A 27,360-nucleotide genomic window follows, 5' to 3' on the forward strand; every position below is an offset into this window, starting at 1 on the left:
TTGTTTATCATTACCGTATGTGTGAAAATTACCCCCATCACACCCCCGCCCCATCAACTTTCGCCCCCTTTTTTCTCAAATGTAACATCCGTCAGTTGTGGTTTTAGCCCGTTTGCAACGACGGAGTTAAGAGGGTGTCGAAAAGGCGCGAAACGGACATGTGCGATGCGGAATTTGGTCCTCGAGTGATTTCGAAAAACACGATCGGTGGCTGTAGCCGGTGTGATTCGCGAGGAAAGATCCAATCCGCGGGTTCCGAGTCATAAGTGGTTGATCTACACTTCGATCTACGTTATAAATGCGACACTCTTCACCAACGTCTCGACGTATGAATAATCACGTGACGTTCTATGGATTAGACGGGAAAAGTGAGGGGGAAAATATTCAGTTTGGTTTTTAGTGACAAACTTTAACGTGCTTATGTGATAAAGATACCACGTAATGGAAAGACGACGTTGAACGATTGACAGTTGCTTCTACAAGATTTCATTCTTGTCTCATGTCGATGTGAATACAAGGTGGATTGTGAAATTGTCACGCTTTTTCATTCGTCCTTAAAATAGACAAAGAGTCGTATGAACGGGCTGATACACAAATCAAGAAGAACTAATATTAACGAGAGACTAAAATTACACACTTAAACGTAAGCATGGAGAAACTTCCACATCTTAACTTGAGAACTACGTGTTCTTAACGAGATCCCCAAAGATCCGAGATGTTTGAACCCACTTCCTCCCTTCACTGAAATTTACTCGGGCTTGCGCCGAGGATTGAGTTTATTGTGAACCTTCGTTTCAACGTGCTTTTCATATTCTTTTCTTAAGCCAGAATGGAAAAGGTCGACATCCCTTGAAATTAAACCGACTGTGGAACTTCAGAAAATTTTATTAGATCAGCTTGCGATTCAACAAGAAAGCTTATTCCACGTAAAAGTAATCATTTATTTTTATCCGCTCGTTCTGAGTTGACTCGAGACTTTGATGTAGATTGGACAAAAATGATGTTAGATGTCAACGTTGAATATCTGCAGCTGTGAAACGTTATTTAGAGTTGCTTTCAAGCTTCCTTTGTGATTTGGTGATGGATACGACTCCGATGTTCGTATTCACGATACTATTTTGAAGTGCCAACACGTTTTGCTGTAATTCTGAACTCTTTACACGGTGATTCTTCGATGTTGCGATTAATCTACAATAAACAGTAATGAATACAACCATCCACGCAAACTTTGGAAAATTTCGTTCAAAATAGACGCACTAATTCACGCAACCTAATATTATCGTGGTTGAATAGTCGGTATTCCTGAAAAAGAATCAAACTGAAAATGGTTAGATGATGACAACGTGACACCCAAGAGACATATACAGTTTGTGTAAATACTCGAGGCAAAATGTCATCGAGGATGGAGATGCAAATGATGAACGAAGTTCAGGAGACCTCGAAGTGCGTCAAGGTACTCTACATGATATGGAAGTTCTTCGCGTGTGTCTTCAGTCACGTGACGTTAGTCAGCCTTGTTGTGGCTTACTGTCTCCTCGGAGGCCTGGCATTCCAGGCTTTGGAAGCAAAGAATGAAAAGGAGGTAAGCTGGTCAGTAAGACTGCTTAATACATCGAGAATTTCGAAAGTTGTACAGCAGCCCCGGAGATTCTTATACCGCGAGTAGCAGTTTATGACGCAAACACCTGTTCACTGGGTACGAAATCGATCAGCTGAATTTGCAAGTAGACGTCACGGCCTAAATCATCGCAAGCTTTTTCGTGTTTTGCTTAACGTCAAATATTTATTCGTGACGGGATCGAAGCTGGAAGAAGTCCAGCAGAGAAAACGCGTCAGGTGACGATCGAGCCATTAACTCTAATCCATCTTCTACCTATACTTAGTCGTTTTTGGCAAGACTGAGTCGAGATGAAAAATTGACAGTAATCTAAGGCGGGCCCCAGCTTATGAAAATTTATGATACTTTCAAATTTTCAATTCAATATACCGTGCGATTTATAATCTTGGTTTGCTTTAGCCCGCCGAACGTTACACTTTACATCACTGTTGAAGATAATGACTCAAGCATAAGTACGTCGAGTGTAACGTATACCTAATCAACCTATTACCCACTGTAATATTTCAGGCTGATATTATTCTTTCAAAATTGGAACTTATTGTTGTATAAATATTCGCACAATGCATGCATTAGCTGTTTCTCACGGCCAAAGTGCCGTCAAATTTCAACATCAATGGTTAAAATTGGCGGCATATTTTCGATAACACTTAACCATGTAAAATTTTTTATCTCATGGTGGATTTCCTACTACAAGGTCAGGAACAGCATAAGTGGGCTGCGGACGAACGTGACGAGTGAATTGTGGAAAATGACACTCGAGTGTGACGTTCTGGATCAGGAAAATTGGACGAGGGAAGCCAGGGACCGATTACTAGTGGGTATCAACACCACATGAAATTAGGTAGCTATAGTTACAGATTTACCATGCCTAACGATGCTAATTTTTCTCTAGTCCTTTGAGAATCACTTACTGACAAAGATGGAACGTGAAGGGTGGGATGGTTCCGAGCCGGGAGCAGAACTGCAATGGACTTTCCCCGGCGCTCTCTTTTATTCAATCATCGTTATTACCACCATCGGTGAGTATTTTTTCTCTTATAATTCACCCCAATAATTCGACGTTATAACGTCCTAAAGTTCAGAGAAATCGATTATCAATATTTTATGCATTTCGCAGTATCGCAACGAATAATCGAATGTACTGGAAAGTGACTATGTAATTGGCGATTCATTAATCATTACCTTCGGGATCGTCTAGTATAAAACAGTTTTCCGTATATGAATATAACAAAACATTATATTTCATTATTACAGCAATAAGTTATAGTAGTAAAAATTGATAGCTTTACTAGGGAAGAAGAAGAAGACACATCATTAATGTACGATAACGATTCAGATAGGGTTGATATACATATATGAATGTACTTTGGTATGGTAAGACACGTGGTCGGACGAACGCTTCCACGTGTTACGTGAAATCGTATAAATTGGTGAAATAACATTGAATCACGACGACGCTGAGACGTGAAAAGTATTGCGACGGTTCACGGAGAATAATTATCCACGAATCAGGAGAAATTTCGGCAACAGTATTTCTCTGATGAACCATAATAATAATAATATTGGCCTTTCAATTGCGAGTGATTGAACCTGGACCCCAGCAAAAGTCTCTTTCAAGTTCATACGCCTCTTCGGCGAGGATTAATCAATTATCCTTGTTCGTTTCACTGTCAGTGCTGGGACTTGTTGGCACGTCATTGGCGGTTTTGTCGTTTTTACTTTTAGATTTCCCAGCCGTCCTCGCGTAGTCATCAAAGTCGTAGGGTCTGGGCCTGTTGTAAGGGTTTTGCCAGTTGAAGCCACCCTGATAGTAGGGGCTGTTGTTGCCCGCGTAGCTGGGGGCATATGGCCCCCGATAAGGCCTCTCGTAGAAGCCGTTCTGTCCGTTTCCATAATTATTATAGGGCCTGTTGTAGTTGTTGGACGGCCTGTCGTAGCCGCCGTTTTGATACTGTCCGTAATAATCGCCGTCGTAATCACCCCCGTAATTGTTCCCGTTTTCATAGTACTCAGGAGGAATCGCGTTGAAGGGTCTGAACGGCAGGTTGCCCTGAGGAAGTAAATTTTTAACAAGTAAGTCGAATTTTCTCTATCTCACTTGACGACTACGGTTCACTGATACAGATTTCAATTTGTTTTCTAATTATATAACTTTCTTGTTGACGTTATCGTGTGATATAATCTCGCGGTTCGCGCTACAGCATACTGTAATTACGACAACTTCAACCCGAATGAAATTAGCAATTACGTGAAATGTAGCTCTTCGTTTCTAACGGTAACGGATGGATATGATTATTAATAACAATTGCACATGCGCCCTCGTGGTATTGGAGCCCTGTTGATACCCCGGTTATTATATAAAAATTGTCTGTGTTTAGGGGTTCAATTTCCGCAGATTCTCTTTTACCTTGATAATTAGGTATCCAAAATATCATAACGTCATTTTTCGATATATGAATGAACCTCTCGCAACGTGTGAAAGTATTTAATCCATAGTAAGTTAAGTAAGAAATCTTGGAGGGCGGGGGTAAAAAGTATAACAATAATCGTTAGAATTGGTCAGGAACACACAAATCTCTCGCGAAAAGGGAGAACAGAACGTTAATTGTCAGTCATGAATCTTATTTTTATTGGAATACGGTGGATCCTTCGTAAAGTACTCGACCGCAGCAGTAAGTGTGTTAGATGCAAGTGCAGCGACGTTATCAACAGATCAGGTAAAGTAGAAAGCTGTTGCACTATCAGTTAGTCAGTCAGACAGAATTCTGGGATCAATATCGTAGGCTGAAACTGGTCTGCTCACCGGGTACTGCGGCCTGTTGGGGTAGTTTCCGTTGAACTGCTGATATCCGTTCCCGCTACCGCCGTATTTCCGGCTGCTGAAGCAGCAATACTGTTTGCCCCTGGAGCAGGAGCCCTGTAATATCGTTCGTCGTGAGCCAAAAATGTTTCGCGATTCTCGCTCAATCGATAAGCGGTTTGAAGCCGAACTTGTCGAGCAAAAATTGAAAGGCAAGGGATGAACATTGGCACTCACGAATTTCACGCCAGGGCAGTTGAATCCGCGGCTGCACTTGCAGGTGTCGAATTCCTGGTACCGGGGGTCGTTTCTTATCCACGAAGGCACCGGACCAGTCAGTATCGGGTCCACGTTTACGCCCGGTAAAACCGGCCCGGAATTGTAGTCGAATCCATCACCGCCAGGCCTGAAGGGTCTGTTGTTGTCCGGTCTAAAAAGAAGGTCCGAAAAAAGCTCTATCAGAAAGCGTTGAGCCCTGAAATTACCGTTATAGGAACTTGATGTACGCACTAAGGGGTGCTTTCAGGCAGGTACTTCCATTCCGACCTTTCACCCCTTTTATCTCCGGCTAAGAATAAAGGCGCTGCTTGGCCCGAGATTGAACCTCCTCAAATCTGAGCACCGACTTGAGTAACCAAAACGTTCATATTTAGCGAGCATGCTTCATGCAATCAAAGGGGTGCAAGGTACTCGAAACGGTGAAAATACATACTCTTATATACATATTATATATATTGGGGTGGTTGTTAAATGGTGTTTTTGGGAATATTAATATTGATTTTTATTTCGAGCCTTGAGTCTCCCTGCGAGCTTTGTTTCTGTACTTAATTCTTGAGCACTAGAATGGATTCGTCCCATACAATTGAAAATAAGGACGTTTCGAAATTCAACGAAGATTAAAAGAAGAATAAAACGCGACTTTACGTAGCTTGAAAGATGATTGAAAAATAATATACTCAATTAAAACACCTACGACTCGTGTGGAATATACGATCTACAAGGAGACTAAGAGCTGAGAATAAAAATTTGAAAAAATTAGAGAGCAGTTTTTTTCTACATTTGGAGCTGATTTATGACCACGTAATCGTCGAGTCCAAGGGAGTCGAAACAATATTGTCGATTCAACGGTTCGAATTACCTGCCAATAATTCCACTCGGTCCATCCGGTCCGACGAGAACTTGGTTACCATCTCCGGGTCTGATAGGTCTGCTGTTCGGTCCATACGGTCCAGGATATTGGGGTCTAAATTGATTCTGCGACGCGAACCCGCCGTCGGAATTATCCGGGTACTCGTGTACGTTGTATCTGTATATTTAACAGAATTGCTAAGGCATTATTGTTCAACCCATTATGTAATAGCACGGGGTGTTCCCGTGCTCCTCGATTCACCTCTCCTCGATTATTACAAGGGGTTAACCATTATCGGGGTCAGGTGTGGCACGCGTCGGGAAAAGGCAGATTTCAAGTCACGCGGTCTAGACTGGAGTAGTTTAACTTAATTGAGTCATATGGCCACTTGACGTCACTCGAAAATTCATTTGAAATGAAGTCAGTACACAGATCCTGACATTTTAAGTGATTTTGATCAAATGAAATGACTTGAATCGATCAAGTAGGCTCGATCTCAGAATTGTCAGCCACTTTAAAAGCTCTATACTAATCTTGGTTGATCACATGACCCCATTTTTCCGACAATATTCCGTAAGGATAATGCGATGCGTGCACACACAATCTCGTTCACAGGATATTCCCAGCGTCGCGTCAGTACGTATTCCGTTATGTATAAAATCCAACCCATGTTTGATTTTCGTTCGAGCCTTGCCTCGAGAGCAAACGTAATCCCGTCTTCAATAAGGTGTTTGGGCGAAAAGCAAATTTATCCGGAAGTATAGGTGGAGCGGACGAGTTGCGGGGATGTTTAGGGCGAGGGGGACGAGGGCGGGGAGACAATTCTAGGGAGTGGGAGACACCCTTCAAAGTTTAAACGCCGTGAGAAATTGCATTTCAATTTTCCGAGCCACTTTATTCTTGGCACTCGGCACAGCCCGGCCCGTTTCCTGTCTAATCGACGCGTCGACGCCTTCGACGCTCCGCGTCGCGCACCCGTTTTCTTCGATTCCTCGTATAACTAAATTTCCTCAAATCACAGCGCGACATTCGCGTTCTTCCTCGAACTGCCTTGCCTGCCTTGTCTCTCTTTGCCTAGGGAGTAGAATTTCCTCCCGTTGATCGATAAGCGGGTTTCGGCTACAGGAGGTTTCATCTTCGCGGAGGCTTCGCCTATCTATTACTATATACGAATCGGGTATTGGTTCGCTGTGCCCCGGGAGAATAAAGGGCGACGGAGACTAAATAGAGATAAGGTGTCCGCCTTATACCTATCCGACTCGGGATGACGGGAGAAAGGGTGGGAAGGAATGGGAGGTGAGGGGGGGGGGGAGGGAGAATAGCCAACTAACGAAGTAAGAATAGCTTTGGTATCGTAGCTTCGGGCTGATAAGACGGTTGTGCTCACCTGATATTTCTATTATCGCCGGCTTTTGCCTTTTCCTCGGCCTTTTCTTCGTCGCCCCAGATCCACTTGCTGTCTTCGGCCGCAACGGCGACCGTCAGTATCAAGATCAAAAGCTTCATTTTCTCTGGAAGAACGAAAATACCGACGTCAACAAACGAATACCTTGTTCAATTTCCACCCCTCTGCATCATTGGGGTGAATCTCAGACCTGTTTCCTTCGCAAAATTGATACGAATTTTCCCCGCTCAGTCGAGCGTGTAAATATCATCGTTGGCAATCCTAGCCTTGTCATTTAGAATATCCTTACATGAACTTTATTCTCGCTAAATATTTTCAACGTTTTGTTAATTATAAGTGCGTACTGAGATGGCTGATTATTTTTTATCCCGGTTTGTTTGTTCAGATTTTCCTTCAGAGGTGAAAATATTTACGGTTCCGTTTTCCCTCAAATTGAATCATTCTTTCTTTGCTACGTTACTTGGAATAAAGTTTTTATTTTTTTTTTTGCTGCAATCTGATAATTATTTGTGAAGAAAGATTTCAGCGAAGAAGGCCGGCCGCTTTTTGTTTTCCACCTTTTCTTCATCCACTCAAAGCCTGAAGCTCAAAGCAAAAATATCGCGAGAGACAAGCCCGCATTTGTCACTTTCGCTGTACAAGAATGTTGCGATAATTCCGGTTCATCAGAAAGAGCGAGCGTTTAATCTCGGCGAAGGATCAAATTTTCAGTGTTTGGAGAGGAAAAAAACCCTCTCAGTTTCTTTACCTCAAATCTGCAGGAATGAATTTATCTCACCTTCGTTGTGGCAAGCCTCATTCAAGTTTTGTCGCGTATTATCCTGCCGTCTTGTGGAAATATAAAAAGGAACACGTTTGTCCTTTGAACTCGATTTGAAATGCCGCAACACCTAGTTCTGTCATTTTAAACTCGATCCCGCTCGCGACTTTGATCCATCAACGATTTCATCGCGGTAACTACAGCCGAGCAGCAAGCACTTCGAGCTGCTGATTGGATAGGAAAGTTTTGTAATCTAACTTGAAGTAATAAGGTATACGCGGTAGATCCAATCATTACCACCTAGCTATTATTTTTCTCTTTCATTCCTCCACGCGTTCTTGATCATCTCAACTTCCTACAACATCGCTCTTGTCATATAAACGTTGGCAAAATTGAAACAGAATTTTCGTTCACAATGGTTCGTGCGCGTGTGATTCAATTTGAATTATCAATAATATTGCAAATTTGCAACTTTACACGCGTACGAAGTTTGCGGAACATGTATGACACGCAGCAAAATCATACTTATATAAATTGTCCTCTGCGAAAAGAAAGAACCAAGAGAATTTTAATCCACTTAGTTCGTCTCGCGTTTTAAAACACCGTGCATTAATCAAATCACCATCTGTTTGGCAGCTTTCGAGAATTTATGTAAATCAATAAATTCTCGCACAACAGTGTCTCGTTTATTTTTACAGCATGTCCAGCTGATCGGAGGTTTCAATCCATGCGATGGGGTAAATTCGAATACATAACTGCGGCATTTATTCGCGGAAATAATTCGTCAAACGTGTAACCACACCGACGTTTATTGGAGAATCCAAATGTCCGCTACTCGGCAATGAAATTTTATTACACGATGTTGCAGGTATCCTAGCATTCAATGTCACAACAATTACGAACCAATGTGTTACGGTTAAAATCACTCGACAGCTGCGAATCGGTTCATTTACGGGTGTGAAAAAAAGTGTCAAGTCAATTACAGTCTCCGGCCATTTTCTTTTTTCAAACTTCTACCACCCTTCCATTCTCGGTATGAAATCGTAATGATCCGAAATCTTATTTCGAATTCTTCTCTTGATCGAAGTCCTTTCGGTTAGACAGATGCCAGGCGAGGTTCATATTGACACAGGTATCTCTTACTTAGTTTGCAACAAACGGAACGCCGCTTTGACAAACAGAAACGGGGAGATGGAATCGACACCGTCTCTATTCCATCCGAAGAGAAACCCGATTACTCGTGACCCCTTCGCGGCAAGGAAGATCTATATTTCTGCCTTTATCGCTGACGTTCGCGAATTGAACGGCAAACGGAAACCATGGATGAAGAGATAGGAGAACGGGACGCGTAGACAAGAGAAGAAAATTCAATAGATATGGAGTCTTCTCTCGCCTCGGCAGAACCTAGGATGATGCATATATTTCGCACGAAGCCGTGACGGTTTCGCTTTAAAACTTTCGCCAGGAAGACTTTCGCACATTTCGTTTTTCACATTCTTACATTACGTTATAGCGGAGCTGAAAAGCGCGCGTATGTCTGGCTAATCCATATTATGAACACGAGATATAATGTGACGCAGAGTTTATACCCCCAGGTAACACTGCAGTCGACTGTCACGAACTTTGCTAAGCCCTTTTATGGGTCGTAGAAATCCGGTGCGTCGTTGAGCACAGCTTTCAAACAACTCGGCAAACGGCTAATTATCATGATCTTCCAATTCGAGATGTATCCTAAAATCCCTGTGACTCTGAGATCTTCGAATCTTCGATGAAAGCTGAATGAGTTTGTTTCGGAACGTGAAACTATCCCCTGGCTTAAATCTTGTTCGCGAAATTTATTAGTTGACTTTGGTTTATCGCAATTAGAAACGTTTCGAATTTGAGCTTTTTTTGTTCGTTTAACCCCTCCTCGTAATTCTACTGTTCTAAAAACGTAATTCTAAAAGGGTATTTCGATGACTGCGCTCGAATTCTCCAAATTCTCCGTAGTTCAATGGCACAGTTAGAAGGGAATAAGAATAATCAACGAGACTAATACGATACGTCAGACGCAGAGGCGAGTAGCCGCGGGTGAATCGGACAGTATTAGCGGAAAATCAGAGAATGGGGATTTTCGACGCGTAATTCCGTATATAGTTTGTTTTCAACTCTATTTTTTATTCTTGTTTTTCGACTCGTTTTCCGCAGCATCGGCTTCTCGTCGAATGAATAGAAGAACCGCACCGACATCAGCAAGCTTTTTAGATCAGGTTCTTCTTTTTTTACATTTGCAGAAATTCGAAGAAAAGTTGCTTGCGATTTTACAATGCACCTGAATCAAAGTTCAGTTGAAAACAAACTCTTGAGGGCGTTGATCGGTCCTTTAAAATCTTTTCGTACACCATTGCAATTGCCTAACGGAATTGTGCAATTTCACGGAGGTGAGCGCGTTTGAAAAGTTCACGCAGAAACGAAATAGTTTGACGTTGATTAATTTCCTTGGAGATTCCATTAATTAGAAAATGCATAATTTGGCATAATATTTATTTGCATACCGCGTTACGTTACATCACCTCGAGTCTGAGAGGTGATAAAATTAAATACCGCGTTCTTCGAGGTTCTTCGATCTCCGACACGAATCGAAATTCCCATGACTATATAAAATAACATGGTTATGTGACTTTTGAGGGAAACAGCTACGTCTAAACATGCACGAGTTGGTTAATGAACAGCAATTTTTTTCAATATAAATCCACACTATTTTGTCAATGAAATCGCGGCAGACCGTCGAATGGCTTGTGGTTTTTAGACGATTCGGATTCTACTGTTGTACTGAGTTATCCGTGTATGGGAGAATTTAAAAGCACTCTTGAAATACGCATCTGCGAATCAAGTTTCACGTGTAATCGTGCGCGATACATTGTTTGCCCGAAAGGGACAAGACAAGGGTTGCGATTCATCGAGCCGTAATATAACTCGCGCTGTTTTCCCAGACGACTTGTCGGCGTGTTCCTAAATGGCGCTCGATTTCATCCCGTTACACCCGGAGCATTGAATATGGCAAAACGAATGGCCGGAGGTGTTACTGGACCCCCCTTGGCGGCGTTTAAAATAGTTCAATTTTACTCGGGCTGCGTCGTTTGCGGCTCTATTAGGCGCGTCGCGACGCTCGGCGTCACCTCGACGATTTGCAATCTGACGGAGCTGCCGGTTCTTGTCGCCAGATGCAGCCGACGACGACGTAATAATTATTACTTCCAGCTCAAACCTAATCCAGACTCTTGCTCTGCACACTCTCCAGAGACTCACCAGCCTTTCTACTCGGATAGATAAGCCTTTCGCAATAATTCCCAGGCCTGGGGATTCCAGATATAGAAAACCCCCACGTGTGGGACAATAAACGTATCCTGAACGCTCGCTTTTATCTCTGTGAATTGTTGGCAACGTGAATGAATTTTTTAGGTCAAAGTTTGCGAGTGATTCTTTCTTGACAAAGAAAACGACGACAGTGAGAATTTTGCTGTAATTTTGTTTTTGTTTTTTTTTGGGGGGGGGGGGGGGGGGACAAGAAATTCGCATTCTTTTGTTAGCAAATTTGAAAATTATTCAAATATTTGGTATTGACGACAAAGCAGTTGAACTTCTGCCTCAAGAATTCACAAACCGCGTCCCGAATAACCAAGTCAATCAGATTACCATAATTTTAAATGGATGGTCAAGGGCACGAGTGAAATAATAATATTTTGCATATCTTTGCGACATCCTTGGATAATAATCTGTGGCTAGAAGTTGAGTCTCTGATTTCAATGCGCGATTATTTTTCGCTAGACTTATCTTTCATTTCTCGTGTGAATCGGATACACCGACCGATTAACATTGGCCTCTTTTTTTCTCGAGAGATCGCGATTTGCGATAATAAAAATTCGGGTATCTCGGCACGTGAAGTAATTTGCAACATCTCTGCCGTGGCTCCGAAATGTAACAAATAAGCTCACGCCTTTCACAAGCTGTTGTGAACCGACTGCAGCCAGGAAGGCAGGATACGTAGGCGATGACGCCTTGGCCCAGTTATCCGGCGTTGACAGGTTGACGAAATGAAAGAGAATGAGAGTGGTGGGTAGATCCGCTTCCAATTGATTCTGGTGAAGGCATGTCGGATGGGAATGCCGAAATGAATAGCAATAAAATGAGTAATAATAAAATATTAGAAAATGAATGAAATCAGAAACAGACAATAATTATATGTATATATTGTAACAGATCTACAGGCTCGTTAGGCGAGATAATAATTTTAATAACCATGCGAATGACAATAAACATTTTTCAATTTATCTAAAGTTGTTTTATTTTTTCACTGCGAGATAGATTTCATTGCAAAATATAGAACGGAATTTACGATGCATGGATGCCACGGTGAATTTGGCATGCCAAATTAAAAATCTCGTAAACGTCGGAGATCCGAGTGACAAAACTTTTGAAGATCCTGCGAAAACCATTTCGGCATCGGAAATAAAATTAGTTAAATTCTACGATAATTAGCGATCAATGATGAAACGTGCGGGTTATATTAGTGAGATTTTATTATCAAAGACTTATGTATTCCATCTTTACTGTTAGAGAAGCTGAAAAAATGGCCGGCCAAAAACGGAGCAGATACATAATAGGACAAGTATAACTCGCAGAGTAATCAGAATTCATAATTTGTTATCTCGGATTAACTAAGTTGGCTGGATTAATTAGCGAATGAGAAACTTAAACACTTGCGGTTGGGCGTGGAGCGAGTAGCGAAGCTATTTTGTTTCTTGAGGCTAGTTGTACAAATGAGACGATGTTTCACAAAGTGAAACTTCATAAGTGAAGTTCTGATTCACTGCGGCTTTTGCCGACAGTTGTTTATTGTGTTTTCAAATCCTTCTTTGAGCCCCCTGACAGTACAAAACGACTAATTGAGCTTATGGACCCAACGGAACTTCAGTAAGACGACATTTTTCAACCCATTCAACGGGGCAAGGTATCAATTTGTCCTCTCCCGTGGATGAAATATCACCGATCTAGGCGCGTCCCGCCACGCTCAATATGGACCTCTGATAAGATCTCAATTCATGGAACAAAGAAGAATCATTCCGCCCTTTGCTTTTGGTGAAATTTTTCACACCAATGAAGAAATAACGACGAGCTGGGTTTTCAGCTTGAAAGAAATAGTCACAGCCATTTGTATTCAATGGGAACCGAACGGTAAAGCAATGAAGACATTCTCGTCGTATTTATTACCACTTTATCAACACAAAAGGAGTTGAGGCGAAGGTAGAGTGGATATAGAGAAACGCTAATGGAAAATAATACCGTTGCAATAGCGATTCTATCGAGCGTCGAAAGCACTGCGTTAAACGATTCGAGTTAAAGTTCTTCCCGCAAAAAATGAGTGAAAAACATCACAAAAATAAGAGTAAAACGTGAAGTTATGCAGCAATTTCCGACACTTCGATAGAGAATTTGCACGTTCACTATCACTGTAAAGATATTCTGACAGGCGTACGTATGTAGGATAGCCATACAATAATCTGGAAACGGTAGAGCAACTGTTACGGAATTTTGGCAATGCTGCACTACTCACCGCACTATTGCGAAACACCTGTGAAGCACGGTGTTACGTTGATTGCGACTGGTCGAAAGCGAGAGTGGCACAGTCCCTTTATACGTCCCTCCGAAACAATCTCTGCATCGCCTCAATTGGCGCCTATACCAGCTATTCGACGGGTTGAAGCCTGGACCCTCGCTTGGGGGAATTCCTGAGGTCGCCTCGTCTCGTCGCGGGTTTTTCCCGGCAGCATTGAAGGCGTCTTTCTTATCCCGATGCTTATCCGATAACAGATTAGTCCGATTTCTTTGTTTCGTCACATTTTTTCCAATGGATTTGGTAGTCGAAGTGGACCATCACTTTGAATTTGAATTTTCAGTCTTTCCGGTCTCTCGAAACTGAATAGCCAAATAATTATATGATAGAAATTCGAAAATCGGACAGGCCTCAAATTGCAGTGTCGCATTGGATGAGGACGTAAAAAGGATTGATGCGATTCCTGAACACAATGCAAGGTTAACGATCAGCCTTTTTGCACCAATTCAGATATTTCATCGTGGTTCGAGGGTCAATGATCAGCAGCTGGTTCGAGAGAGGGAAATTAGGTATTTCGTAGTGCGGATCTGCAGGCTGGGTTTTAGCTGGCTTCGAGCAGAGTTGAATAGGGTCGACAGCGTGGTTTGAACCGGTGAAATATCGACTCTTTCCCTCGCTCGCAGGGAGGTGTTTCCACTCCCAAACCCATATTGAGGATCCTGGATGATTCCAGGGCAAATGATAATTGGCGTATAAAAAACGTCCGAGAATCGAGTCAACGGGAATGATGAGCGCTCCAAATCGCTCTTCGAGTTCTCGTTTTGGATCGAATGGATCGTTTGACAGTTAAATTCCGCGACAAGTGGGTAGCAAAAACCGATCGCACCTCGCCAATCGGCCATGCATTGTGACCCAATTAATCGTTGCGTAACCTTAGTTCTCGCCTTCGACTACCTCCGCATATTAAACTACAGTCCGTTGAGAATATTGGCGGAATAGTAGAAACTGAAACGATCTTTTCGAGCCGATCTGCATTGTCGGCAAGGCGAAACATTCGCCGATGTAGATTCGGAGCTTGTGAGCCGTAATTCCGACGGCTTTCGGGATGTTTGGTACTCACTCGACAACAGAATTGTACCCAGACATGGAAGCTTGCCGACAAAATTTATCTCCTGACTCGCGTGCCAGTCGTAATGAAACTGTCCAGGTCGTCGGAATTGCAGGATCCAGGTACGCGGCTTGATCGGTTTTGTTTGTCACTTTCCTGGCCATTGCCGCTACGCACACCCTTCATCCGGTCCCTTTGTTTGAGTCAAGCACTTTGCTACCCAGCTCTGCTGGGTGCATTTCACTCACCGCATTGTCATTCAAATTCTCGATACCTATTCTGGCGCCATTTTTCGTCTTCCGTTCTACTCTGCCACCGATTAGACACGTTCGATTGCAACATCGCGCCTGATCGCAGGATCCATTTTACTGTTATATAATACCGGATTTATACGGCTCACGGTACCACTTTCGAACCAACAAATTGCGCAATAAGGTTTGAACGGAGTCCCTTACCCTTTTTCCTGATGCAACTTTGGGCACGTGATCAATTTCGACAAATTTAGTCGAGTATACCAATCGAAAATGTAAATTTCAATAGCAGATATGAATTTTCTATCTTACTTTACTTGCTGATTCATGTACCTATCGCCTTTTCATCGAATCCCTTCCGGTCCGATTCTAGAGGGAAATGAGAAAAATATTCTTCGTAGAGCGAGACGTGATCTTGAAGAAGTTATCAGGATCGATTAAGGCAGAGTGAGGAAGTCGAAGAAGGTTGGGGAAAAAAATTTGTGCCAGTACGTTTGGGAGTGTGGATTTGAACGGGAAATTTGCACCTCAAAAAACAAGGTTCAAAGGTACTCCTGGAGGCGTTCTATGTCGTTTGAAGTTTGGCCGTAAGTGGTGAAACGAAAAGAGCCTGGAGGGAGGCGTAACTTGGCGGGGAGATATGAAAATTTCAAATGTTTCGTTGCAGACTTTACGATCGAGTCAGGGAGTTGATACTCACGTGGAAACGGTCACGCGCGCTGTAAAAAGAGAGGGTTTCAGACTTTGAAATTGTGCCGTTAGAGCCCTGCTATGCCGTTGTTGGGTGTATCCTTTATATTACAAACGGCAACAAAAGGGCCTCGGCAAGCCGATTTTCCACATTCGAGTGATGAATTTCGGCCTCGATTCTAAAGCGGACGGAGATGACGAGGACTGATAGTGTATCATGTACAGCCAACGCGTTTACTGCAGCCATTGTTTCATAATGAAATTTTTAATGAAAGGCTCATGCTGCCAGACCTTATACTGCACGGGATATCCTTTGTTGTACCATTCTCTACGCTCTGCTGCATACCCGTCAACCCGTGTACTGCAGCCAAGTACCGTGGGTGGATTCTATGACCGAATGATTTTTTCCATGCTTTTTTTACTCATTAAACATTTACAAAGAATTATGCGCTACGCGAGTCTCATAATTCATCCAACCTTACAAGGTCGGCTGATTCGGTGTATGACTATTTCACTTCCCGAGTTTTTGTCATTCTCTGCAGGTAAAATAATAATCAGTTTATGCCCGAATGGTTTTCCCCATTCATATAACAGTAAAGCTAATAACATACCGCAGAAAAACTCTGTTTTTCGGATACAGTAGAAATGGTTAATTTCAAGATCGCAAGCCACGATTCACGCACTTTTTCAATGGGGATGAAAATCGATTAGTAAAATGAACGAGAAAAAAAGGAGAAAAAAGTAATAATTGTAAATTTCGGGCGAGATTCTCGGCGCGTCTGAGTCTCCTAATGCAGCGGTTAATTCCTGCTTCGAATCGACCTCAATTATCGACAGGACAACCATCGGAGGTGAAAAGTTTAACGGCGCGTTCCCGCAGGATCGACTCGGGGTGAAATTTCATTAGTACTTACGACTTGGCCACGTTGGACGCGGTGCATATTTCGCCATGTGGAGATATTTCGTTGGGAATAATTTGGGTTAATTAGGTCAGCACTTTGCCCCTCTGCACACATTTCGAGGCCCATTATTTTCCCTACAAGTTATATCTGCCCTCTGATATCCTCGCTTGGTTCTCTTCGACATCGGCTCGCACAGGTTGGTTAGTTATACCTGACCTAGAATGAATCGGGTCAAACCGAGTGAATTATTTACGGTATTCAGCGTAACTGGCCGGCTTCAGGCCACAACTTTCAATAGACCCTACAAAGCTCTTTCAAACCGGGCCGCAGTTCCAATGTTCCACGGTTTCGATGCCTCTGTAATTGAACTACCAGCACGTAATATAACAGAAATCGCAAACTCGACTCGAATAAGCTTTGTCAAGTAGACAAACATTCGGCCGCGCTGCTCATATCTAATTGTAAGAAAACACACGAATTAAGTATCGTTCGATAAATTTATTCCCTCATTTTATTCCATATTGTAATCGATGGTGTTTTTCTCCATATTCAATACGCGCTTTGAAATTAGAGATGTTTTATGTATGCCATAAAAATATCGAGTGTGTATAATATATATATTATATATATATATATAGTTTTATATTATATATATACATATAAAACTTACAAGTATATATATCTCGGTCGTCGAGTGACAGATGGCTGAGGGGAGGCCATGGTAATGACATCTTGAAGAGGCCATTACTTCACAGTTTTTGGATGTGAATTATTTTCTTCTGCAGAATGGCAAGGCGTATTTTAAAATCAATAAATAACGCAAGAAGAGAATTAGCTTTGTAAATCAGTCCTTATACAATGGGTGAGGTATAAGAAGCGGCTACTTTTTATAGCTCATACTGTTGAGTCCTCTCATAACCGCATTAAACAGTTTTTTTTTTTATTACGTTTATCCCGTGGGCTTCGTACCGTGCGACAGGAAAAAAAAGTTTCAAGACCCATTTTTTGACATAACTGTAGATAATATTATTAATCATAATAATAATGATGATGACGATGATAATAATAATATTAATAATAATAATAACAAAAACAAGTACAACGACGCGTGGAATGTGAAGAGTCTTTTCTTCTTTCCGTGGAAAACGGGCGTCGAGGAGGAAGAGACGAGTGAATTAAAAGTAAGTTTTGCCTCGTAACAGCCGGAGGCTTGAGACTACCCGGCGGCATCTTTTTTTCGTCCCTCGTGGTCTCATTCTCTCTCTTATATCAACGGAAGCACGCCTTCCGGCGAAATAATTCAGCGTGGTAAGGAGTGTAGAAGGTGGCTCCTCCAGTCGGGCCAGACGTGACTTGATTATCCTTATAGTTATTGTCCCACTCTTGAGTGAGCTTGCGATGAATGGAGTCAAATCCCCCGAGAACGGTAATCAATTATTAGCCAGCCGTGCCGAACGTCGAGGATAACTGTGCCAAACGTCGTATGAACAATTTTGCAGCCACGTTCTGGTCCAGCCGTTCGATTGCCGAACGGAATCCGAGTACATATTCGAGGGTCGATACGCCGGAATTTCAGTAGTCAATTCTGCTGCATGTCGACCTTTTCGTCTCTCAACGTTCAATCGTCGGTAAAATGTTCTCGTTTCTGATCACCAGCTTTTGCTTCGTTCTTGCGATTAGATAAAACGAAATAACGACGAGACGATTAAAAAATTGGCCAACGGTCTCCCGTCACCCCCGACATTATAGATTGTGAGTTGTGTTCACTCGGTTGGAAATTGGTCTCTCAGCACATTGCGATGGAAGGGATACGATTCGTAAGGCGTCCTGGATTCGATCCTTTGCACAATATTCGTAAATCCTCAATTCCTCCGATCACGTAATTCGTAGAAGGAAAAAGATGGTTCATCCGTGTGACAACCAAGTGTTTTGGACCGAAATTTGATCTCTTTGTTCGAAACCACCAGGTGACAGCCTGCAAGTGTAGCCGAGATGACGTCATAATTACTCGGATGCAGAAGCTGGTAAGATACTCGAGAGAGAGAGGACGTCGGATCCGAACGTAAGGTTGTTACCTACACGTACATATAATGCGTCAGCTACTACCAAGTGATAATTTTCTTGAGGATGCTGCCATCCGCAGCATCCTGAATCATCCCGGTACATTCTATTAGATACATGCAGTGGTTATACTACGCCTACGCGGCAGTATCACATGCAGGACTATTCCATGTATACGTATACCTATACATACGTATATGTGTGCCTTGTTCATATGATATTTCACTTTATCGCATCTTGGATAGTTTCCGCGTAAACTTTGCGCTTGTTCCCGACCATGCCTACTACCCAGTTCCCGTAGTTTCCAGTTTCCAGTTTCTAGTTCCAACACTGATTTAGACGGTCCGAGTTTCCCGAAATGTACACGAGTTTCTCATTTTAACTCAACGAACGGTCCATTCTATTTTGTGCTAATATAATACAATGTACATAAGTTCATGTTCATTGAACGGAAAACTCTTCCGGCAGGCGGAATACGTGCATGGAAATTTGGGGATCTTTAAATTCCCTTCGCTTGGCATCGTCAATAAAAAAAAAAAAAATAAAAAAAATAAAAAAAATAAAGAAGAAGAAAAAGAAAAAATTCTCTTACAAACACGGGGAGATTTTTTATTCCCGGATAAATTCTACCGAGTTAAGAGAGCGTGGGGAGTACAAATATACATTTTTTTTTATTATCCACCCGATCGACTCCAGTGAATAATGAAGGAATATGCTACACCGCGTACGTACTTCTTGTACGACATACGTTTAAGGAGCCTAATGAGATAAAGCGGTTGGAAAGCTTCGTCATATTCCGAAACCACAGTTTGCAGGCTAGAGAGGCTACGTGATGAGGATTCGTATGTCCCCGGGATTAAGAGATCTGATTTAGAGATGCGACGCTATGTTGATGAAATTTTTGCGGCTACGAGGATTACCCAAAAAGATTCAAGTATCTCATATGTACTTCAAGTGGCAAATTGCAGATTATGCGTGCAGACACTGAGACGGTTTGCCAGAATTTAGGGCCAACGAATTTTTAAATTAGTAATCGGTCGTAAATTTAGAACAATTTTTTCTTTAGCTTGCAGCTTTAAGGTAGAAGAATTATACTGTAATACATAGAACGGAATTTCAATAAAAACGCGATTAAATAATCGATGCAAAATAGATGTTGAATGAAATTCTGGAGTGAATAGCATTTCAGTCTTCATTATAAATATATCTGTTAGCATTTAATTGTGCAGCAATTTGAGAATTCCAGCTTTTGATTTAACCTTAACCATTAATAACATCTTCGTTAGAATTAGCATAAATGTGGAATAAAAATAAATACTTGACTCGATTTAATTTCGTTATGAAAATTTTAATGAATATCAAACCACGTTTTCATCGACGAATAATATTGAGTAACCATATCTGCGCAAATAATTATATATTATGTATAGCTTACGTCCATATCTCGTAATTTACGTAGACAACTTCGATCCGTGAATGTGATTAAGGCGAAATCAGCGATCTTTTCCAAAAACTCAATTTTGGCAATACGTATGCCTACGCGTGGCCTCGAGCAGAGCGCGAAGGAGCGAATTTTTTGCAGGCGAACTAAAATTAATGGCGTTGTTGGCATTGGCATTAGGATGCGCACTTTCACTGTACGTCCATCCCGCGGACGATCCACCTTGACCGACTCATCGGCAAGGTTGGATGAATATGATAATTTCTTCATCAGTCAACCGTTTCCTCGTGTGATTCGAAATCACTTGAAGCAAGTGATTCATTGCCCTCGAGATAGCAGATCGAGGGATGAGTTTTTTCACTCTTCGTATAATTGGAGATATAATTTGATTGCGAAATGATTTCGAAAAGCAAATTATTCTCGGTGAAAAATGATTGAACAGCAAATTCACTACACATTATACTTACCGTCATGTTTCTCAAGTGGATGTTCATCCCAGGTGCAAATATGCAGGCTGTCAATTCTCGCGATCCTTGATCAAGTCCCGGCGTTCCGTTCTAGGGTCATTCACCTGATGTTTATCACGCCCGTGCCGCAAGATATTATGCAAGTGGGTTTTCTCGAGTCGAAAAGTGTCCAATCGTTGAAAAGATATCCACGCATGATAGTCGCCGGCGAGTGCAGAGAGATTGCGTAATACGCTTTTATTTCTCCACGGTATTGCGCAAGGTTTTAAATTATAATTCATCAAGTTTCAATCAGTGTTAGAAATCGTTTTCTTTATAGAAATCAAAACGAATTCTTATACACACTTACTCGCTGTACGAGTTATGAAATAAACTAAAAAGAAATGAAATTACTTAAAAGAGGAAAACAACTTTTGTGCTTCGAATTTCATTGAATGTAATAAAAAATGTCTCATTCCTCGTCTCGGATGGAACTTTTATCCATCTTGGCCTTGTTAAAGTAAAATTACTGAGGTACGCCTCGAGCATGAGGTTCTAAAACTCGGTACACTCAAAATAAAGGTCAACTTGAACAAGAAGTTATTGCTGCTATGGAAACCCCGCAGCTGTGTCTGGGCCGGAATGTTATTAAAAATGGTTAACAACGCTGAATAAAAAAAGCAAAAACATATTTAGCGCACAACGAAGGAACGCATCGCCAATGAATAATGAGATCTGATCTCCGTCTGGAAGCAAAAAATCTCTCATCAAAATATCATGCAAACTGAACGAGCGAACGGCGCACCTGAATTGAGAGTAAAAGTGTGGCGTTTGGATCCGGCGTATCGTGATATTGCGTAAGGAATCGTTTGCTCCGCATGGAAGGTCTGGCTACTTGTGCCAAACCCGGTACATAACTCGAACCGTGCCAAGGTTTGCCGTGGGCGAACCCCATGCATGCGTTTCTCGTGGGGCAGACCTTGGATTGCGTGGTAATAACGCGGTTGAAAATACCGTATATTCGAAACTTCATCAGGACCTGCCGTACCTGCGATGTAAAGAATTTTCTTCTTCCAGGATACGGACACATCGCGCCGAGAACGGCGTTGGGAAAAGTCGTAACAATTTTTTACGCCATTCTTGGAATACCTTTGATGCTTCTCTGCTTGTCGAGCATTGGCGACGTCATGGCGTCCAGTTTTAGGTAGGTAAAATTGGGTTCTTTGCTTCTTTTTTTTAAAGATCCAAGGACCTTGTTTGAGCAGTTTGCTCGTTGCATCGAGGGAGCTTCGCCTTGATGTATGGGCGACGTTAATTTCGAATGAACTCGATTTTGTTGCTCGCTAATAGGTTACCGCAGCCGGCTTAATACCGACTGCATTGAGGCAGTTGCTAATAAATTAAATATTGTACAATGGATTAGACAGGATTTATCGCGCGATATTAATTCGACGTTTATGCGGTATTCCCGGCAATAATATGTTATAAACAAAACGACAGGGATTGTGGTTTTAATTACGGTTATCGTGTGGGATTATCTCTGAAACGATTATATACAATTCGTATGCAAATCTGCGTACATTTATATTCTCGAGTACAGTTCTTTTGGTGAATACGTGGTGATCCTTTGTTTCGCAGCTTCACGTAAGCTCCGCAATCTCGAAAATTCTTACAGTCTTGAATGAAGAACGCTCTGGTAGATATTGAGAGGCGTGATTAATTGTCGGTCTCTATGTCGAGTTTCCCAACCATTGAGCAAACCACTTCGTATCCATTTTCGTAATTCCTGCGGGAAACATTCAACGACCCGTAGACGTGCGGTCGAAACGCAAATTGCTGTTCTATATTATACACCGGCTTTTCGTTCACACGCGATTTCACTGCGGAAAATTCCCGCGTTGTACCGTTTCCGTTTGTTTGTTCCCTTGTATTTTATTTAGTTTTATTTTTTCTCAACAAATTTAAACCCACGATACAAATTCTTTCAGGTTTTTGTACTGGAAAATTTGCTGCTACGTCTGCACTAAGCCTCCACGAAGACGTCGAGGTCGCAGCGCCAGAGGCACCATTCGACAACCAGGGTAAGGGGATTGAAGTGGCTCTTCTATCAGCGACGGGACATCGTCGACATAAATTTTGTGTACCGTCCCTGATCTCGAGAGATGTGAAAGATGCAGTTTACATTCCCTTACTACAAAGTCTTCGCAGATAGATTTTAGATTCGTAAAGTCGTTTCATAATTTTTAGTCATGGAATATCGCTGCTGGTCGCTACGATAACCTAAAGCTTAACTTTCGGAGCGAGTGAAACCCTCATTCCATGCGCAACTTGTTCGACATTCTTTACATGTATGTGGTTTCCTTTTTCCCCACAAGTTATCCCTCGCTTCGCCCGAGCATGAAATTAAAAACGTTGATACAAACTGGGGTGTTTTCTCGGCGCAGAACCCCGAGAAAACCCGGCGAAACTGTATACATTTTTTCATTTCCTGTGTAGAAGGTATTCCAACCGAACGGCGTCGTTGAGGAGGTCAGTCCGCGTCAGCCAGAGATCAGCGGATTCGGCTCTCGGCTTGTCGGAAAGTGTCGGAAGGTCGTCGTACTCGGACATGGATTACAGGTTCGTATATCCTGGACTTGCGAGAGAATGTAGAAAATGTGGCGACAGGGATTTTCGAGTGAGAGAAATATATGCGGGCTGTGCGTGAAGGCGAATGGAGGTCGAGTGTGATCTCCTAGAAAAGCACTTCCTCTTCCCGTTGAATCGGAGCTTCGGGTACTCATCGATTTCCGCTTTTGGTTCGAAATCCAATTGGACCGGTTACGGACAATGGGACGAGCGTGTTCCCAGAAGTTGCTGAATGATCACGAGTCCCGTATTCCCGGTTCCAAATCCCCAGTGTCCTGTGATAAACTTCCCGAAACTAATCCGATATTACACTCGTTAGCGATATTGCATCACGGGGTTAGATTCGAGCCTATACATATACTGAACGCCGGTAATCTTACCTGCCAACGAATTCATTCCGCATGTCATTGCGCGGCTCAATTTTTCTACGAAACAACGAAACCCTCAATATTAAATCCTCTCTCAACAAGTTTCGGTCGAATCTTCCCCTCGGCCTATCTCTCTCTCTCTCTCTCTCTCTCTCTCTTCTAACCGAACTCGGGATTGACACTTGGCTTAGCACGCCGCGAACAGATTCACGTTGGGAAGAGCTTTACGATGGCTTACGTATATTCATATGAGTTGGAATATAAACTCACCTAGCAGTTGAACTCGCGAGCAAACGTAATAAAACCACCGGCACTATCACTGCCTGACAGAATGACATGAGATATCACTTTTCTTCACCACGCGGTTATTTCGAGTCGCGGATACTATATACCTTGTACCTACTCAACGCGGGACATAAAGCAGAATTTCCGCTTGTAACTTCCTGCGGGATGGAAATTGTTATTATTAACATACGAGTAAGCGCTACGTGTGGACGACCCATGTGGTCGGCATCCGTAAGGTTTTCTCCTCTAAAACTTATATCCCCGATAATTCGGCCTTAAAACACTGACATACCCGAAGAAGTTTCCTTCATGGAGAAGCTGCAAATTTGATCAAAAACGCCGCTGAACCATCAGACAAGCCTAACTTGACTATGGTTACCAGTAGATGCTGACATTACATTCATCCTCGAACAGTCATCAAGAATAAGCTCTATATCCAGCACTTCGTTGACGCAGAACTCGAAACTCACGATCGAGGACTTTACTATCCTCGAGATTGCGTATTTTTAGACCACAAATATTGCGTTTTCCCCAGTAAGGATGAATACTTGACCATCCAAGTCTCTCGTACGATCTTACGGTTGCATGGAGAGCTCTTCGATGCTTTCATATCGGTTTCCGGCCTCGGCGATCCTGCATAATACAACATTTCATGCCGCACAGGTATCACCTCGAGGGAATGGACTTGGCTACTGATTTCCCGAGTACGAGGCCCTCGACGATGTCCAGATATTCGGACATCCCGGTTTCTTCGCCTAAGGTTAAAGGTAAGCTGCTGTTTCGACGCTGGTCATGATTTGCGTACCTCAATTATCGGAATCCTGTTGGTAATTTGGCCTACATGACGACGACTGCGAAGCCATTTCATCACTTCTCTTTCTGATGGGTCAGGGGGAAGACTCACAACGGGAACGGCGTCGCTGGACCGAAAAGTTGCGGTGGATCCTACCGAAGCGAATCGGATGCCCGTTTATTTCAACAAGTACGCGCTGGATCCCGAAGACGAGACGCAGAATTGCCAGCCCTCGAAAGGTTGGCTCCCTTTCATCTTTGAGAGTAGTCGAAGCCCATGCACGGCGGGTTGTAAGAGTTTTCAGTTGAATTTGGGGGGAAACTTTTTTTTTTACAGTCGGTTCGAGGAAGCCGGATAATTTGAACGCTCAGGATACCGTCGATGAGGTTTCGCCAACGAACAGAGCTCGCGGTACCGGGTCGCTACCTCGAAATCATCACCTGGCTGTTGAGTCTTCGACTTTTCGACGTCAGCTTTCGCAGCCGCCCCCGGAAATCCGGGAGCCACAAGGATCCGTCATTGCCGATTTAGATTCGTTGAAAAGGAGTATGAGGATGCGGCGAGCTCAGAGCTACTACGCTCCTGGTGAGTCGCGAGCTTTCGCCATTTCCAAAACATCCACCGAATTTTCACCGGAAATCATAAAGAATATATTTTTTCCATCTAGCTCAGTGTAATTAAGGTGTCGAGGGTGAAATGGCCGATGTTTGACAGCCGGCTAATGCTTATTTTTTACGCTACTCAATTATAATTGACGAGCAAAATTAGGTATAATGATCTTTCTCAACTTGACGGATTGAATATTAAACGTCTGGAAGCTTTCCGAGGTGATCGACTTTCCAAAGAGGATTCAGTCTGTGGGGGAACTGATTGGGTAAACTTTCCGTCTATCAAAAAGTCGATCCATACTCCCAAGTCCAGCTGGTCTGTATTGTCGAACCCGAGGAGAAGAAAAATACTGGTTATACAAAGTTTATGCCGAATAATAAAGACGGCTCTACACTGTGCTTTCGTCGCTCGTGTCATTGCCATTATTGTTTTTTTACCAATTTCGACGATTCAATTTCGCCCTGATTTCTGCGACGTCGATGAGACTGGCTTCTTCTTCACGGACGCCCTGTACGCCGCATTGAATCTGCCGTGTTTTAATTTCAGCCTCCAGACTCTCTTGCCAACGTGAAATTTAATTAAATCCTGACAGTCCAATTGGCTATAATTGAACTTTTGAATCTTTAATGGCGTCCTGATTTAAAGAAATTCTTTTTCTCAGGTCGGCACCAGCGGCACGCTTCTCCCTCCACGCGGTACATGTCGCCGATTGGATACGCCGTCCACAGGCAGAATTACGTCGACGACTTTGACGTCGACTACGATTATTACGCCGACGACGGTGCCCTGCAGGTTCTCAAGCCCGTCCCAATCTGGCTCTGCGTCTTTCTGGTGGTCAGCTACATTTTCGGGGGTGGATTTCTCTTCAGTACATGGGAACAATGGGAGTTCTTCGACTCTGCTTACTTCTGTTTCATCACCCTGACCACGATCGGTGGGTTTAGTACAATCTGGTAGAAGCTTAGGCTCATTTTCTTCTTTTTCTCACAGGTTTCGGTGACTTTGTACCACACGGGCTCGCCGAGAAGGGAAGCATCGCCTTGTGCTCGTTGTACCTGCTGTTCGGAATCTCCCTGTTGGCTATGAGCTTTAATTTGGTCCAGGAAGAAGTCATCAACAACGTGAAGAGCCTCGCGAAGAGTCTGGGAATCATCAAGGACGAGGAGGGCGAGGAGGACGACGACGATTGAATCGAGATGAATGTTCGTTGAAATAAAAATTTCTGAGATCGGCACCATTATTCTTACCACCTTCTTCTATAACTAGTTAAGACAACTAAGGGCTTTTCACATCGAAATACAGTTACCTTGAAAATTCCTGAAAATAAGTACAGTGAAACGTTACAACTCGAACTGTAAAATTTAAAAACTCTTTACTGATCTCTGTATCGTTTGAAGATCTTTCTTCAATATAATTTACAGTCACAGAAGTTGGACGGCTATGATAGAAGAAAAAACTCTGGTCAAAGTTTTACAAAACCAATTTTATTATAAATACGAGAAATTCACGAGGCAGACGTTGAAAAGCGTGGGTGAAGTAACGTAGAGGTTCGGTAATGGCGGGGCTTGTATTACAGCTACGCTTCGGAAATCTACTGTTTATGTTTGAGAGTATGCTTGAAAGTTATCGCGATATGAAAATATACCATGGCGTGTATACGCTGTGTACATTATTCCACGGAATATCTGTATCGCGTGAATTGATGCGTAGCAGAGCCTTTCCAAGCATTTTGTAAAATGTTTTGTTCACGCTATGTCATCACTCATTTTGTATGTTCTTACTTCATTCGGTTATACCCCAAAATTTTTATCGTCGAGATTTCTGCTTCAATTGTACAAATGTGACTCGCGTCACAGTGAAATAATTTAAATTATTGCAAGGTTTATCGAGACACAGATTCGATTTTATTGTGCTCCTGACGTTTTCCATCGGCTTGTTTAATAAATTCTCATTCGCTGAGATCGTAATTTCGATTTATTTATGGTAATTACTTTAACACGATATTTCATGACCAACGAATCAATGACATTTGAAAATCGAATCAAGATATGTTGTCAAATACACATATGTAATAAAGAACTTGTACTTGCAGCTCAACTATGAACATTTGGTTTTTGAAGAAACTTATTTCATGTCCTATACATCCTATAAAAAGTCCGCCAGTATTTATCGTATTTATTTTCAAAAAAGTTCTACGAGAAAATATCTATTCGCTTTCCCTGCGATATTCATGCAAAAAAATCCTGACGTTCGAAAGACTTACGATCATTAGAAATATCGATAAGAAAAGCTTTCAAGAACGAGAACACGATGGACTGTAAACCCATTCGTAAATTATTGTTTGACAAGTGATTATAAATTTAATGCACGTATTTTTCTTGAAACAAGTTTTCGTAGTAGCTGTTAACCTGCATCAGAGGTAAAGTGCATTCCATCCGTGAATATTACCGCGAGTTGAGGGAACTCCAACTAT

General features: G+C 42.4%; 2 protein-coding genes across 4 annotated transcripts; one reads left to right on the forward strand and one right to left on the reverse strand.

The window, feature by feature from the left end:
• The first annotated feature begins 673 nt into the window (after positions 1–673).
• LOC124407016 lies at positions 674–26,991 on the forward strand. 2 transcript variants are annotated; one of them, XM_046882791.1, is made up of 12 exons: positions 674–1,069; positions 1,125–1,582; positions 2,313–2,430; positions 2,509–2,637; positions 21,282–21,408; positions 22,193–22,285; positions 22,701–22,823; positions 24,149–24,252; positions 24,377–24,517; positions 24,615–24,863; positions 25,549–25,821; positions 25,878–26,991. In XM_046882791.1, exons 2-12 carry the CDS (start codon positions 1,391–1,393, stop codon positions 26,075–26,077), a joined length of 1,749 nt encoding a protein of 582 aa, XP_046738747.1. In that variant the 5' UTR covers positions 674–1,069; positions 1,125–1,390; the 3' UTR covers positions 26,078–26,991. The 2 variants fall into 2 exon arrangements, with proteins under 2 accessions (XP_046738747.1, XP_046738748.1); XM_046882792.1 differs by lacking the exons at positions 674–1,069; positions 1,125–1,582 and having other exon boundaries at positions 2,313–2,429; positions 2,508–2,637.
• LOC124407017 lies at positions 2,836–13,388 on the reverse strand. Of its 2 annotated transcripts, none has more exons than XM_046882793.1 (6): positions 13,306–13,388; positions 6,935–7,058; positions 5,557–5,724; positions 4,656–4,893; positions 4,422–4,535; positions 2,836–3,668 (listed from the first exon to the last, which is right to left on the reverse strand). In XM_046882793.1, the coding sequence occupies exons 2-6, from the start codon at positions 7,051–7,053 to the stop codon at positions 3,264–3,266; spliced, it is 1,044 nt and encodes a 347-aa protein (XP_046738749.1). In that variant the 5' UTR covers positions 7,054–7,058; positions 13,306–13,388; the 3' UTR covers positions 2,836–3,263. The 2 variants fall into 2 exon arrangements, with proteins under 2 accessions (XP_046738749.1, XP_046738750.1); XM_046882794.1 differs by having other exon boundaries at positions 4,656–4,848; positions 13,306–13,326.
• Positions 26,992–27,360: the final 369 nt, after the last annotated feature.

Source organism: Diprion similis, chromosome 6 (genome assembly GCF_021155765.1).
Source record: "Diprion similis isolate iyDipSimi1 chromosome 6, iyDipSimi1.1, whole genome shotgun sequence".
Lineage (NCBI taxonomy): Eukaryota > Metazoa > Arthropoda > Insecta > Hymenoptera > Diprionidae > Diprion > Diprion similis.

Coding starts and splice junctions, on each gene's coding strand:
- LOC124407016 (XM_046882791.1), top strand. CDS start 1,391: ATGTCATCGAGGATGGAGATGCAAATGATGAACGAAGTTCAGGAGACC. Junction 22,286..22,700: donor GGCACCATTCGACAACCAGG/GTAAGGGGATTG, acceptor TTTCCTGTGTAG/AAGGTATTCCAACCGAACGG. Junction 22,824..24,148: donor TACTCGGACATGGATTACAG/GTTCGTATATCC, acceptor CATGCCGCACAG/GTATCACCTCGAGGGAATGG.
- LOC124407017 (XM_046882793.1), bottom strand. CDS start 7,053: ATGAAGCTTTTGATCTTGATACTGACGGTCGCCGTTGCGGCCGAAGAC. Junction 4,894..5,556: donor CCGAGTGGAATTATTGGCAG/GTAATTCGAACC, acceptor CGGTAATTTCAG/GGCTCAACGCTTTCTGATAG. Junction 3,669..4,421: donor CCAACAGGCCGCAGTACCCG/GTGAGCAGACCA, acceptor TTACTTCCTCAG/GGCAACCTGCCGTTCAGACC.